The following is a 14,142-nucleotide window of genomic DNA, read 5'->3' on the forward strand; positions in this document are numbered from 1 at the left end:
CTCTCTCTGGGTCTGGCAGTGGCCCAGAGGAAGCACACTGTCCTGAGTTGGGAGGGCGCTGCCAACGCTCCAGCAAGGGACTCAGACGGGTAGGCCATAGCCAGGCGGGCGCAGGCAGAGCGAGCCACGTGCCAGCTTGAGCGGGCCATGCAGAGGTAAGCAGACCTGGGGGGCAGGGTGGGGAGATGCAAGGAGAGGAGAGGAGGAGGGGAGAGGAGGGGGGAAAGGGGCGGGAAGCCTGAGCCAGCGCCCCCTGGTGGCCTGAACACACAGAGCAGCGAGCCTGAAGGCAAGGGCAGGGGAGGGGAGGGGAGCGCTCTGTAGGTCTTCCAAAATGGAAAGCAACCAACCGAGTTTCTTACTCTGAATTCACGCTGAGTTTTTTTTTTTTTTTAATCGTTAGTATTAACACCCAGGTAGGTATAAGCCAAATGAAGTGCAAAGCAAACAATTATATCTTTTCAGGTCATAAATATTGCTTTGAAAACAACTAAAAATAATTCATAATGCACAACTGTTAAAACCAGGGCACAAACTTAAAAAAGGAGTCAAAGCAAATTGTAACTTCAAACACTTATCATTCATGCTTAGGAAAAAACCTAGATGTGTGTCAAACTTTTTTAAAACTGGCTACTTCCCAGGCTTATAGGTCTATTTAAAAAAAAAAAAAAAAAAAACTTTCATGTATTATTTGATATTTCTAAAATGGCCATAGCTGACACGATTATCAAATACATACTTTACAAAAAGAGAAATTTTGCTGGGTGTGGTGGCATACACCTATAATGACAGCTACTTGGGAAACTGAGGCAAGAGGATCACAGAGGTCAAGGCCAGGTTGGGCAACTTACTGAGACCCTGTCTCAAAATATAAAATAAGATGCTGTGGGGATGTGGCTTAGTGCACTTCTTGCCTAGCATGTACGAAGCCCTGGGTTCAGTTCCCAGTACCCTCCCACCCCCTGCCACAGAGTCTACACACACACACATGCATGATAGTGAGAAAGAGAAAGATTATGTTAGTTGTGGCATCCTGCTTAACCCTAGAGAACAGGTATATGCTGTCCATGGTCCTTTGCAGAACACACTTCTCTATCATTCATGAGCATGGTATCTCTATCCCATCTCGTGGGCATCACGCGGCAGGGCTAATGGATAAGAAAACCCACAGAACTCTTTTTACTCTGAGAGCTTTTCTTGTATCTTATTAAACCTTTTGCTGTTCTTTTATAATCTAAACTGATGAGAAATCTCACCTTCAACAACAGTAAAAGTGGCAGCTGCTGCCACTGTTTACCGAGTAGAAAGGATGTGCCAGGCGCCCTGTGATGGGATTTCCAGGGATTAGTTCACTCAGCCCTGACCAGCCTTCTAACAAAGTAGGTACTGTTATCATTCCCACTTTCCAGATGAGGAAGCTAAGGCTTTCAAGGACTGAGTCAACGGCTCAGTGTCATCCAGCTAGATAAGAGGCAGAGCTGGGAGCTCTTCCAAGGCTGGCCAACTCCAGCACAGTAGGTCCGCCTGTTCTTAGATGGTGCTGGGTACTAGAAAGCCATATATATAGTCCAGGGCCAACAGAGGGAGAGTAAAGGTAAAAGCTGGGGCACAGATCAGTAGGAAGCTCTTCTTCCCAGGTGCTCAGCAAACGCAGGTTAATTGCTGAAGTCCACACAGGCTGAACATACAAGCTCATGGATGATAATTTGTTGCTATAATTGAGGTGGGATCCAAAATCTGAGGGAAATCCAAATTGTTCTGGATTTCATCTTTCCATTTAAGAAGTCGCTATTCTAAAGATCAACTATGAGTGTCCACCAATTTAGCATTTTTTGGTTTCTGAAGTAGCCAAGATGGTTTGAAGAATGAATTTTGATAGAAAATAACAATTAGGGCTGCCTTTTGGCTGGGCCAAAAAGAATTATCTTACTTAGAGTGCCCCGGGGGTTCAACCCCCAGTGCTTCTCAGAGGAGCATGTTCTGCAAAGGACCATGGACAGCATATACCTGTTCTCCAGGGTTAAGCAGGATGCCACAACCAACATAATCACGCATACTTCCAGTCTGTTCACTGTTGCCTTCCCAGAAGAAGCTCAGTGTGTTGGGGATAGTCTTGAGATGAACTGTGCTACTAAACAGCTGAGTAGAATCCAAAGAAAAATAAAAATAGTTAACTTAAAAAAATTATTTAAGCTCACTGAAAAAGACAAGAACTTTGGAGGTGGAGACATGTGAGCCAAATATCTGCTCTGCCTGGGTGACTCAAACAGCCGCCTGACTCCAGGCAGTGTCCACACCTGCCAAGCCTACCTCACAGGGCTACTGGGGAGGAGGTACCGGGATCACAGCAGGGACTGCTACAGAGGCCCAGAGTTCCTCCAGTTGATACTAGTTACACTCCATTCCTTTAGACATAAAAATACTTGTCATTCCTCCTGATTACTAAAGCAGGCAGGACACACATCAGAGCAAACCAAACTCTCTCTATTCCAAGTTCACTCTTCTCCAGTGTGGTAAGGGTTTTGTTTATATATTTTTATGTCACTCCAGAAAGATACAGATGTTCCTCAACTTACAATGGGATTACTTCACAATAATTTACCCACAATAAATTGAAAACATAAGTCAAAACCACATTAATGCACCTACAGAACACCACAGGAGAGCGGTCATTTTCCCTTGATCATCAAGCCACTGATTAGACACTGTGGATCCTGTGCTGCCCACCATCTCTGATAGTATGAAATCACACATTTCCAGCCCAGAGGGGGGGAAAAATTAAAATTAAAAATCTGAAGTGTGGTTTTACTGAATATACATTGTCTTCACACCACTGTAAATCTGAAAAATCCTAAACTGAATCACTGTAAATTGGAAACTCTATACTAAGCTCTTCTCGGAGTTCAGGGGAACAACTTTTAGAATCTGTTAAGGATAATCAAACTAGGTGTGTGGTACACGCTTCTAATCCCAGTGACTTGGGAGCCTGAGGCGGGAGGATCAAAAGTTACAAGTTCAAGGCCAGTCAGAGCAACTTGGTAGATTCCGCCTTAAATAAAAGGGAGTGGGGCTAGGGATATAGCTCAGTGGTAGAGTGCCCACGGGGATTCAATCCCCAATGCTGTTTAAAAAAAAAAAAAAATTAATTTTAGCTTAAATTAACTTAAGTTGGAAGTCAGCTTATTTTCCTGACAGAGCTCAGGAAACATTCAGGAAGAACCGCAGGCAGTCAGAGCATGGTGGCGCATGCCTGCAATACCAGTTATTCGGAAAAGTGAGGCAAGAGGATTTTATTTTTGAGGCCAGCCTGGATAACTTAGGAGGACCATCTCAAAATAAAAATAAAAAAGGGCTGGGTGGTAGAGCCCCAGGGTTCAATCCCTACTATGAAGGGAAGGATGGGCAGACTGCAGGTTTAGAATGCAACAAGGTAAGGATTAAGTCTCCAATTCAGTTTGTGGATCCAAGGGTAGAAATCTTAGGCAGATTATCAAAGTAACAATTCTTATAACCCACAATTTTCTTTGAATGAAATTCATACCTTGGGATAGATTCAGTCAGGTAGGTTTAAACAGTGTGCACTCTGTATGCAGAAAGGCTTTAGGAAAAATGACAATTTATGCCTCAAAGAATGTATAATTTCATGCAGTCTCTGATAGCCCCATTTCCAAAACACCCCACAATCACTCCAATGTAAAGCAAAGACTTTCGATAATCAAGCTTTCATGGCTATAAAATGCAAAACACAGGTAAATACGCACAGATTGTTTGTTTGGTCAGGCTTACCAAGTCACAATGTGCTTATCAAAAACTCAGTTCAGAAACTTGGGATCATTCATTAAGGTGAAGGAATCAAACTGTTTATGTCCAAGATGAAAAATAACTTTATGCTATCATACAGCTCCCGATCAACCCAACTGTTATGCTTCTGTTTCAGGCTGCCAAACTTGTGAGGTGTCAATTAGCATCATGTGTCTCTCATGGGAGAATGACTACTTAGAAACATCTAGATCAGGACCTGGAAGAGATGACAAATCAAAACCCTTCTTCTATTTATATAATTTCCAGCACTTCTTTTTACACATCAATTTGTGCTAACTTTTGTCATTCACAACTGAATTATTATTCAGAGCTTTTAGCAATATCAACTTAAAATCTGGACTATTATTTACCCAATTTGCTAAGTAAATATAGTGGCTGAGTAGACGCCAATTTAGTACTGGTCTGAGCAATGATACCTGTGAAACACTGACTCTGGGCCCGATGAAGGAGATAACATATGTATCTTCCCAATAACTATTAAAAGATCCTTGGTATAACACTTAAAGTCATACCATGAGCCCAGACAGGGACATGAAGCAATGAACACCTTCTAGCTACTTTGGTCACTGCCAGCTCTCCCTGCACATGTTCTGACTCTCAAGCAGCAGCACTGGTGTGCCAGACCAGCAACATGGCCCTCCTGCACTCTTGGTTGTCAGAGGCTCTTCTTAACTCCACATCTGCTTTTCCTTTGATCCCTTTCCTCTGGGTTCTCCAAGCACTTGACTAGACTACTCTAGAGACAGCCAGGTATTGCCTAATTGCTGAAAAGGAAGCACATGGGCAGGACTGTCCCAGGGACATGTACATCTGGAGTTGGGGAATCCAGAGCTGACCTCTGCCATGCAGCGCCTCAAAGGACAATTAGCCAAGAGTGGGGCCAGCAGAAGGCAGCACCACTGGCTGAGGAGGGTTACGAAAGGCACTGAAAACACTGAGAAAAGAGCCTTCGCCACAAAGCACTCGGCATCACTTCCACTAGAGAGGCTCCACTGAAAAGGACGATTTCAGCACTGGCTGCCCTAACAAATGAGTCTCCCACTGCTACCTCTGCCAAATGCACTTGTCCTTCCCCGATGCAGAGGTGCTTTTAAATTAAAACGTAAGAGGAAAGTGCAGGAGAGAGTCATTTACAGCACTTGGGCCACTTGAAACAACTTTTCGCTAAAGGTCTATAATCAAATTATCAAGCCCTTCAAGTCAGTGCTTTATGACGGAAATAAAGGCCCCACTGAAGTATTGGGGTCTCTTGGCATTTCCCGGCTCTGGGCTGGGCAGCACTGCAGCACACCCATTCACACTGGCTGCATGAAAGGGACAGATCACAAAGGGCAGATTACAAGGGAGAAAGACTCCACTCCAGTGGGGGAAGGGCCAGGCGTGAACAGACTGTAAATAATGTTGCTAAGAAAGGAGCAGAAATATGGCAACTTCAAATAATCTTCTTGCCAGGAATTCTTCCCAAGAGGACTTGTTCTTTCTGAACTCCACTTTCAAGTATGTGAGAAATATGAAAAACCTTACTGCATATCTCGGGGGTATTCCTCCTCTGCCTGCCTAACTTGTAGCTCTTTGCAAGCATTTGTAAAAGCCCTTTCAAAGGCATCCAAGGGCTTCTCTGACAGGGATGGAAGGGCAGAGACAAAGAAGGGTTGTAACAGTTGACCACTCTGGCTGTCGGGGCAGCACCTCTTCGGCAGAATCGCTGCCAGAAGATGGCTCTTCCCAAGGAAAACTGGACTGTCTGGTAGCCAGCTGGTTTCCTGCTGGGCGCCCTTCCTAAACTCCCGCAATCCTGCTCATGGTGCAGACCTGCACAAGGGCTATCATCTGCATCCTCTCCCTGCTCATGCTCCCTCCCTCTCCTTCCCTCCCTCCCCCCTCCACACACACTTTTGGGGGTGGGGGAGAGCTGCCACTGCTCTGAACAAAACACAGCCACCCAACTTCTCATGCCACCTTTGTGGTCCTGGAGTCACAGATTCTGAGTACAGACACCAGGCCATGCAGAAGCTGGCTGACACTTGTACTTTCCTAACAGCCAGGAGGACTTCTCCCTGCTGTCCTCAGGAAGCACAGTGTTACCCAAATGACAATGACACAGAACAGCAACAAATCACCCTGCCTGAAACAAACATGACCTCACCGGGTGATGCACGTCATTTGTAAGAGCCACCTCTCTCTCTCTCTCCCTCCCACAGGGCCATGCACTTGCAATGTTTCTAGTCCTCAGGAACCACATGTGAAGAAGGGGCGGGGGAGAACCCTAAAAATCCATCACTCTTTGGCTACGCTTGATCTCTTGATTTAGTCCTTTATCTTTTAAAGGAAAAAGTGCCTCAAAAATTCAACAACACAACATTGCTATACCATGTGCAATTCAAGCATGAATCATATTCCATTCTTACATAAGCATCTCTGTGGTCCCATTTTGGGTCTGGGTCACAGTTTTTCCCAAATGAATGATAACAGAGCTATCATCAAAATGCAAAAAGAGAATTAAAAAACAAACTGCTTTTACCACTCCCAACTTTTACACATGCAGGGAGTAACAGAATAAAAAAAAATCTAATAAAACTCAAAATTAGAGTTTTCTTGGTTTTGTTTGTTTGTTAAATAAACTTCTGTGTAGGAACCTCAACAGGGAGTCCCATCTTCCCAGGTCAAGGAAGAGCAGCAACTCCAAGGTGCAAAGGAAAGACAGCACTGTCTGTTGAAGTGCTGTGCTCAGTCACCATCTCCACGGCTGACTCCCCTAGTTTGTACCCTTTCCATTTAACTTATTCTGGATGAAAGGAGGGAAGATCTGGAAGATCCCAAACACGGCAGTCACAGAAAGCTCACAAAGCCCGAGAGACTTATGCTTAAGCATACCATAGTAAGGAACGAATGAATCATTATTAGCTACTTAACTACACTTATGTTTTCAATGAGTTTGCAACACAGTTTACTTTTTCTTTTTCTGAAGAGAGAAACAGTATCTGCTCCACCTTCAGGCTGGGGCTGTGAACAAATAAAACACCAGAAGTGATATGCAAAAATGAAACCAGAAACAGCAAAACCAAAACTTCCTGACAAGAGTTTTTAGAAAAAATCATCAACAATAGCAATCTGGCTGAAGGTGTAAGATCTATTTGTAGTTTCAATCCTACAACTGGGAATAAAGTCTCAACCTCAATTAAAACCACCCAGTCCAGCTGATTACTGCAGAAGCCATGAAATTTGAATCCAGTGAAAATTCAAGAACTCAGTTGTCCCCTCACTTCCTGCGTAAAGACAGGCAAGAGGTAGGGAAGAACCAGTTCAGCTTTGCTGGCTACCTTAACACCACAACGGAAAAAAAGTCTTTTCTGGCAGTCAGTGCATAATTAAATTTTTATACACTCAATTTAAGTTACTGAATGACTTCCCAGGGTGACTGTTTGTATTTTGAAGTTGTTCTTCCTCTTGACACAGTGTTCTGTTTGAAACTTTGCTGTGGATTTGAAGTATCTGACAAAACAGCTTTCAAACACATTCTACAGGAAACTGTGAACTGCCTGTCATGAAACCTCACTCACCACAAGTAAGATTAGAAAAAGGAAAAAAAAAAAAAAAAAAAAAACAGTTAACGCATTAAAGCGTGTTACAACGTTCCTCCATTTTTTTTTTTTTTTTTTTTTTAAAGAGGGCACTGTAACCAATGCTCTCCCTGTTTCGAGATACGGGAACCGTTGGGTGCAAACCTCAGCATTTTGTTGGAGTTAATAGCAAACTCGACTTTGTCTGCATTTGAACTTTGGCCAGATCGCTCAAATGACATTTCAGAATGGCTCCTGTGGACAGCTTGCAGCAGCTAATCCCTCTTGCTGCGATTACCCACTCTGATCTCGGGGCTCTGCAGAACTCCCTCCCGCCACCACTTAGCAGTGCAGCCCTCGGGGCCTGCAGGCAGGGGAGGACACACCAGGAGGCCCTCTGCGGCCCTATGTCGTGTTAGTGAAGACCTAACCCACCTTCCACACACTCCTCCAGGACTGGGCCCTGCGCCAAGTCCAGCCTCAGAAAACTGCCTCGGCAAACTTACCCAGCAGAGCTTTCAGCTCCTGCGCAGAGGAAGGGCTGCACTGGGGAGGCGTCCTGTTACCTTCCATTCACAGAACTGGGCTGTGCCTCATTGCACACTCGTTACCGCAGATCTGCATCATGATTCGGGGCTGCCCACCAACTCCAAATATGCTCCATGTTTGGGCTTATGTAACATTTGCTACTACTGTAAAAAGCACTTGAATTACAAAGGTCCTGGCAGATCAACAGAAAACAGGGGGTGGAGTCTAATTTCATCTAATATGGTCATACAAGGCGTCCCGGCCAGTGTAAATTAATCCTTCTATTTGAAAGGCAACTGCCAGAACTGGAGAAGATGGAATTTACAAATCTAACCTGCTAAAATGTAAATTACTCACACCCTAATTTTCCCAAATGCTTTTAAAGTGATACTGCTATTGACAGGTATATTAGAAATTTTACATGATTAATCATAAAACCTACAGTTTTAAGCTTTGCTAGAGTTACAGGTTTTTAAAGTTAAAATATTTCTATAAATAGTAGTCTTTCTCCATGTTTTATTTCCCTTATACTATCTATAATTACTACACTTTAAAAAAGTTTCTTATACCCATGCATGCTTTTCTAAATCTAGTAACAAAAATCTTGACCCATTTTCTCTGCATACTTTCAAAATATGCCTAATTTCAAATGCTGCCAACTGCCTTGAGCTTGGTGTTCAATCACTGGACCACTAAAGCTGGGGACCTTCTATACTTTCAATCCAAAAAATTTCCCAAGTGGCTCTTTGTTTACTGGTCTGGCTGTCTGCCTATCTCAGCCCTATTATACCCACCCCCATGACTATTCCCCCTCTTGTGAATCAACAAATCTTACTGTCAAACAGACAAGGGGAAAAAAACTGCCAACTGATCTGAGTTTTATGTTAATGATGGTTCAGATACCTGAGAAATCAGAATGAACAAATTTAAGTGTGAAAAGAAGTGGGGGAAAAATTAGAGAATCCCATCATCACCCTACAGAGAATATTTGTCAAAAGTCAAGAATCACATGCATGGAAATGATGTGGAGCCAGGAAAAGGTAGGAAAGAGATCCAAGACATGAGAAATGGCACTATGAGACAAGACACAAATTCTAAACAGGCTAACCTAATGGTAGCCACAATTCTTTTTTTTTTTTTTTAATATTTATTTATTTTAGTTTTCGGCGGACACAACATCTTTGTTTGTATGTGGTGCTGAGGATCGAACCTGGGCCGCACGCATGCCAGGCGAGCACGCTACCGCTTGAGCCACATCCCCAGCCCGTTTTTTTTTTTTTTTTTAAATATTTATTTATTTTAAACAATTCTTCATTATGTTTACATTCAGATTCCAATCATGACATGATATCAGATCCAGGGATTTTTCTGAAACCTACTATTTAAAAAAAAAAAAAAAAAAGTCACGTTTCTTAACAGCCATAGTCATCCACTCCAAAACCAAGGTGGCCTTGAAAAGACACTGAAGAGCAGAAAGGATAAGCCTCAGTAGACCTCAGAAGCACTGCATGAGTATACTTGTCCCAAATCTTTTCAAAAGTTAATCAGTAAAAACAGGGACTTCAGGTGAATTCGCTGGTTTTCCATGTGTGGCCTGAATGTTCCAGGTCTTAGTACTGTCCACTGCCTCCCTGCCTTGCCCAAGGTGGCAGCCAAGGGATCTCCTTGACGTTGCCAGCTGCAGAACAGCCGTGCACTAGGAGGACCTTTCTCGGGCTCAGTCTCAGTTCACATCACTGTGTCCATCGCACTTGGCCACCAACAGAGTCCTTTCTGGCCCTGTGGCACAAATGCTTGCCATTCTAATGTTCATGGTCATAGTACTGGGATCAGGGGGAGGGGCCCAAGAACCGGCCCATCAGTGAGAGTTCTGGGGATGAAGTCTTTCTGTGTGTAACCCTGATGAAAACCAGGGTGAATTTCAGCAGATGTTCCTAAATGCTACAAACATATACATTTAATTCCACATGAGCAACACAGAAGTCACGTGAATTCATTTTTTTTTTTTTAATGCCAGCTGCCAGCATCCGAAAGGGGATGAATGGTAGGTCAGGAAAATACAGTTTAATCCACTGAGAATATATACAAATATGCAAAAACTGGGAATAAAGCTCAGATTAAGGTTTTCAACACCCACATATGTCTTTCAATGCTCTGAATAAACTGAACAAATACTGCTTTGTTCTGCTTGGAAAGCATTATTCTTAAGTTCTTTAAGTCATTTTCCAGCATCCTATCCAAATAAAGTTTATTTTGATATTAAATCTCATGATGCTTATATTTAAGTTTCTAGGTCTGGGAATATGGTCCTATTTCTTTTTTCCTAAGAAAACAATAATATTAATTAAAATATAATTTTAATACAGCAACATCCATGCTTTAGAGAGCAAGAACAACATGAATCTGCTCTAGTTTGGATGGCACCCACACATCAGCTTTACTCAGGTGTGAAGGGAGTCCAGAACTGATAAAGTTCTTCTGTGAGCACACTTACACCGCAGGCCCCGTGGGCAGTGAGGGTGTGGGTAGAGGGGGTGCAGGCAGCCTTCTAGCCTTGGGTAAGAGAGAGACTTCGTCCTCACCTGGCAGGTGACACTGCCTCCTCCCACAGGACTTGGGTGGGGAGTCCATGAGCTAATGCATGTAATGCAATGCCCAGCACATCTTAAATGTTCAATACACACCAGCAACTGTGAGCACACCCCAGGGGAAACCAGAGGGTGCACGGACATCATTTGAAGAGAAAAGAGAGAGCAAGACAGGGAAAGAGATTTGTTACAGAAATCAATCAAGTCCCTCACAGATCTTGGGATTTTAGTCTAAATCCCTGAGAAGACAACAACACTCTGGGTTCTGCAGGGCAGCAGACCAAGCTGTTGGCAGTTATCAAGCGTCCCTGTCACCGAGGGCAGCCAGTTCTCCATTTTACAGGAGTGCCGGCCTCCACGAACTCCACTCCACTGTCGGCAGGCTGGGCGAGTTATAATTGGCCTTAATTGGCACTTACAGGAGCTTTAACATTCCTCACCTGCTGCCAAGGAGCACTTGAAAGGGGAAGAAAGTATTCTCAAACTTGGAAATACCGAGCAATTCATTCATCTGAGGACCCGGGAGCCTGCTGTCCAGAATCGGATTAGCTTTGCCAAGAAATGCTGCCATGCTATCATCCGGGCCTCATGAAGCGCTCTCGCTGGATCAGGAGAGGCAGGAGATGGGGCTGAAGCGGGACCATTCACCTGGGCGGGGGCGGGGGCCACTACATAGCAGCCTTCCTCTGGCTGGCACCACCTGGTCTTCGGGCCTCAGCCACACTTCATGTATAAGGCAGGCAAACGGAACAGACCCTCATGACTTGATCTCCACTGGCTTTGTGTAAACCACGGTTTGACCTCAGTCCAGTCATTATTTGATACACATATTGAACACTGAAAAGATGACCAATGACACCAAATGCAAGCAACAGAGGTGTGAAACAAGACTGGCAACAGTTTTTCTCTTAGCCCCACGATTAATCTCATCCAAAATGGTTATCCTTTAGGAGGCTACACGTTTTGCAGATGAAAACTGGCTTGAGAGAACTAGGTTTCTTCTCTAATGTATATCCCATACAAATGAAACAGAAATTTCCCATAGATGCCAGGGAAATTTCCTGTCATTATTCAAGTGAATATTTTAAAAAATGCTTCTTTTCCTTCTATCACTTCATATTACCCTGTTTTAGAATACTGAAAAATTTCCTTCCAAGTAAAAATTAATGATATTTGCATGTGTATATATGTATAAGGAACACTGTAAGGTCTTAGAAACGAGTGGAAGTTTGGAAAAGTCCACACAACACCTGCTTCTGGTGGCGATCCTTTCTCACACAGCTGGGAGAGCTCTAAAGCACTACAGTTTTTCTGAAGCAATCCAGCAGCAGCTAGGAACGATGCAGGGACCATCCTCATGGGCCAGAAATTCCGTCCTATGACGTATCCCAACATGAACAAAGCCACCAGCAGTTACGGGTATAGGTACCAGAGTGGTACAGTTGCTCTGTCACGGGGTCAAAAGGCAAGAAACAAAGCCATGTCCACAGAGGGGAAGCCGCCGCACAGCCGCACCTTTGATCAGCAGGCAGCCATTAGAAGAGGGGGTTACTGGTATCCTGGTGTGTGAGTGCCTTCCATGAAGTACAGCTGACTACGGGGACAGAGTGTGCATCACAGGATCCGTTTCATGACACTATCATGAAAAGCCCCTACTAACAAAAACTCGTGACTCTGTGCCTATGAGCATGGGGAAATGTGCAAGGCTGCACACGGGGTTATGCGCTAACTCAGAATGCAGTTAGGATTTACAGAGGGGACTACAGCAGTTGGAGAAGGCGGGGAGGCAGAAAGAGCCAATGAAATAAGTGCAGGCTGTACCCAAAATAGCATGTTTGTGATGATTACACTTGTGTACTTATGTAAAAATATATGAGCACATGTACTTAATATACTTATGTGCCAATAAAAACATCTATAATGAAAGTGGTTTAGTAATTTTTATTGCAAAATTCAGTGAAAGCAGTGGAAGAAAAATTTATGAAGCATGAAATTATGTCACTCATTTCATTTGTTTGGCTAAGCAGACGGAGATTCGAATACCACATAGAATCACAGAGAAGAAAGGCGGATTAACTACTGGCAAAACAACATCTTAACTTTCTAAAGCTCTCATGAATCTTGAATATTAAGAGTTCTAACATTCTATTGAAAATACTAAGTATAAGAGGCAGTGAGACAAGTTTCATCCCGAAGTTATTTTGGACCTGAAGGGTAAAGAACTCTACCATGTGCAATTAGGGACATACTGATTGGTTTTGAACTTATTTTATATTGAGATAATTACCTTCTCTGATCTTTATATTTCTTAAACTTTCAAACACATTAGGTAAAAAATGTATAAAATTATTCTGAGATTTGTTTTGAGAACTGTTGTTTTAAAAACAAATATAGAAGTAAACCTAAAGACTAAGATTTCTAAGCACACAATGTGAAACAGGGAGAAAAGCAGCTGGATTGAGCCGCAGCCCCCAGCCCTGGAGCAGGGTGTTTCCTAGGTCTGAATCAGCATGTGTATTGATGAATGTATTAATGGGGTGTTATTCCAGCCAGGTAGTAGGTGCTTCATCACAGAGACGTGGGAGATACTCCCTCTTCTGGTCAGAAGTTAAGACCACAGCTTACCAGGGTTCAAAGAGCAGGTGTGTGCTTTCAACGTCAACACACAAATCGAGTCTTGTGAAATGATTATCAGGAAAAACATTTTTTAGTAAATATAACAAAAATGTGGATTTTTATTCAGAATGTCCACTTTACAATCCAAAGCACAGCCATCCTATAACAGCTAATGATTCTATGTGTTATAGTAGACAAGTCAAAACTGGCCCTGGTGAATATTAACAATGCAGATACATATGAGGGTGTACAAATATAAATCTGAACGTGTGTGTATAAAATTAACTTGCTATGTAATTCTTATATAGCCTGCCTTAAAAAAAAAAAGAATTCCAAGTATTCTCCCTTTCATATGAATGACAAAAATTGCATATATTTAGCCAGGTGTGGTGGTGCGCGCCTGTAATCCCAATGGCTTAGGAGGCTGAGACAGGAGGATTTCAAGTTCAAAGCCAACCTCAGCAACTTAGTGAGGCCCCAATCAACTCGGTGAGACCCTGTCTCAAAATAAAATATAAAAAAAAGGGCTGGGAATGTGGCTCAGTGGTTGAGCGCCCCTGGGTTCAATCCCTGGTAGCAGGAAAAAAAAATTACATTGTTTATTCCAAATACTCTGATACTCTGAGATATAGAAGCAGTTCATTAAGTCATAATAGTACAAACCTGGTGGGCAGCTGTGACTACCCTCCATGAGGAGAATCAATGGGCTGAAATAAGGACAGACATTCCCAAAGTAGGAAGAATTCTAAAAGCACTGTGTAGAGAAATGCAGCACTGACAGTCTCCATGTCCACGGGCAGAGGACTGGTCAGCTTCACATACATTGATAAATCAGAACAACAGGCACAAGTGACAGTACGGCAGATTCAGTGACAAAGGGAAGCTCGTAACAGATTAGCTTTTCATGTGTGTAAGGGGCGGGGGGGGGGGAGTATACAGGCACACAACATTTTACTAGGGTCCTAGTGCCAGTTCTAAGAATGTAGATATGTCCAACCATCCCCTGAAAAGCAAGATGGAGGAGCTCA

General features: G+C 43.3%; 1 protein-coding gene across 13 annotated transcripts in view; it reads right to left on the reverse strand.

Annotated features, from left to right (window-relative positions):
• The window catches only part of Atxn7 (ataxin 7), a 147,088-nt gene that overhangs the window by 40,006 nt on the left and 92,940 nt on the right, over positions 1 to 14,142 (reverse strand). The window contains exon 1 of one of the 13 annotated variants that reach the window (XM_046452922.2): positions 7,889 to 12,900. The exons of the other annotated variants lie outside the window; for them this stretch is intronic. Within the exon in view, the coding sequence (XP_046308878.1) occupies positions 7,889 to 7,955 (67 nt within the window). The 5' untranslated portion in view covers positions 7,956 to 12,900. Of the gene's footprint in view, positions 1 to 7,888; positions 12,901 to 14,142 lie in introns of those variants that run through there. 13 annotated transcript variants of the gene reach the window in all.

Source organism: Marmota monax, unplaced genomic scaffold (genome assembly GCF_021218885.2).
Source record: "Marmota monax isolate L192 unplaced genomic scaffold, Marmota_monax_Labrador192_F-V1.1 WCK01_AAM20220418_F8-fsc00042, whole genome shotgun sequence".
Lineage (NCBI taxonomy): Eukaryota > Metazoa > Chordata > Mammalia > Rodentia > Sciuridae > Marmota > Marmota monax.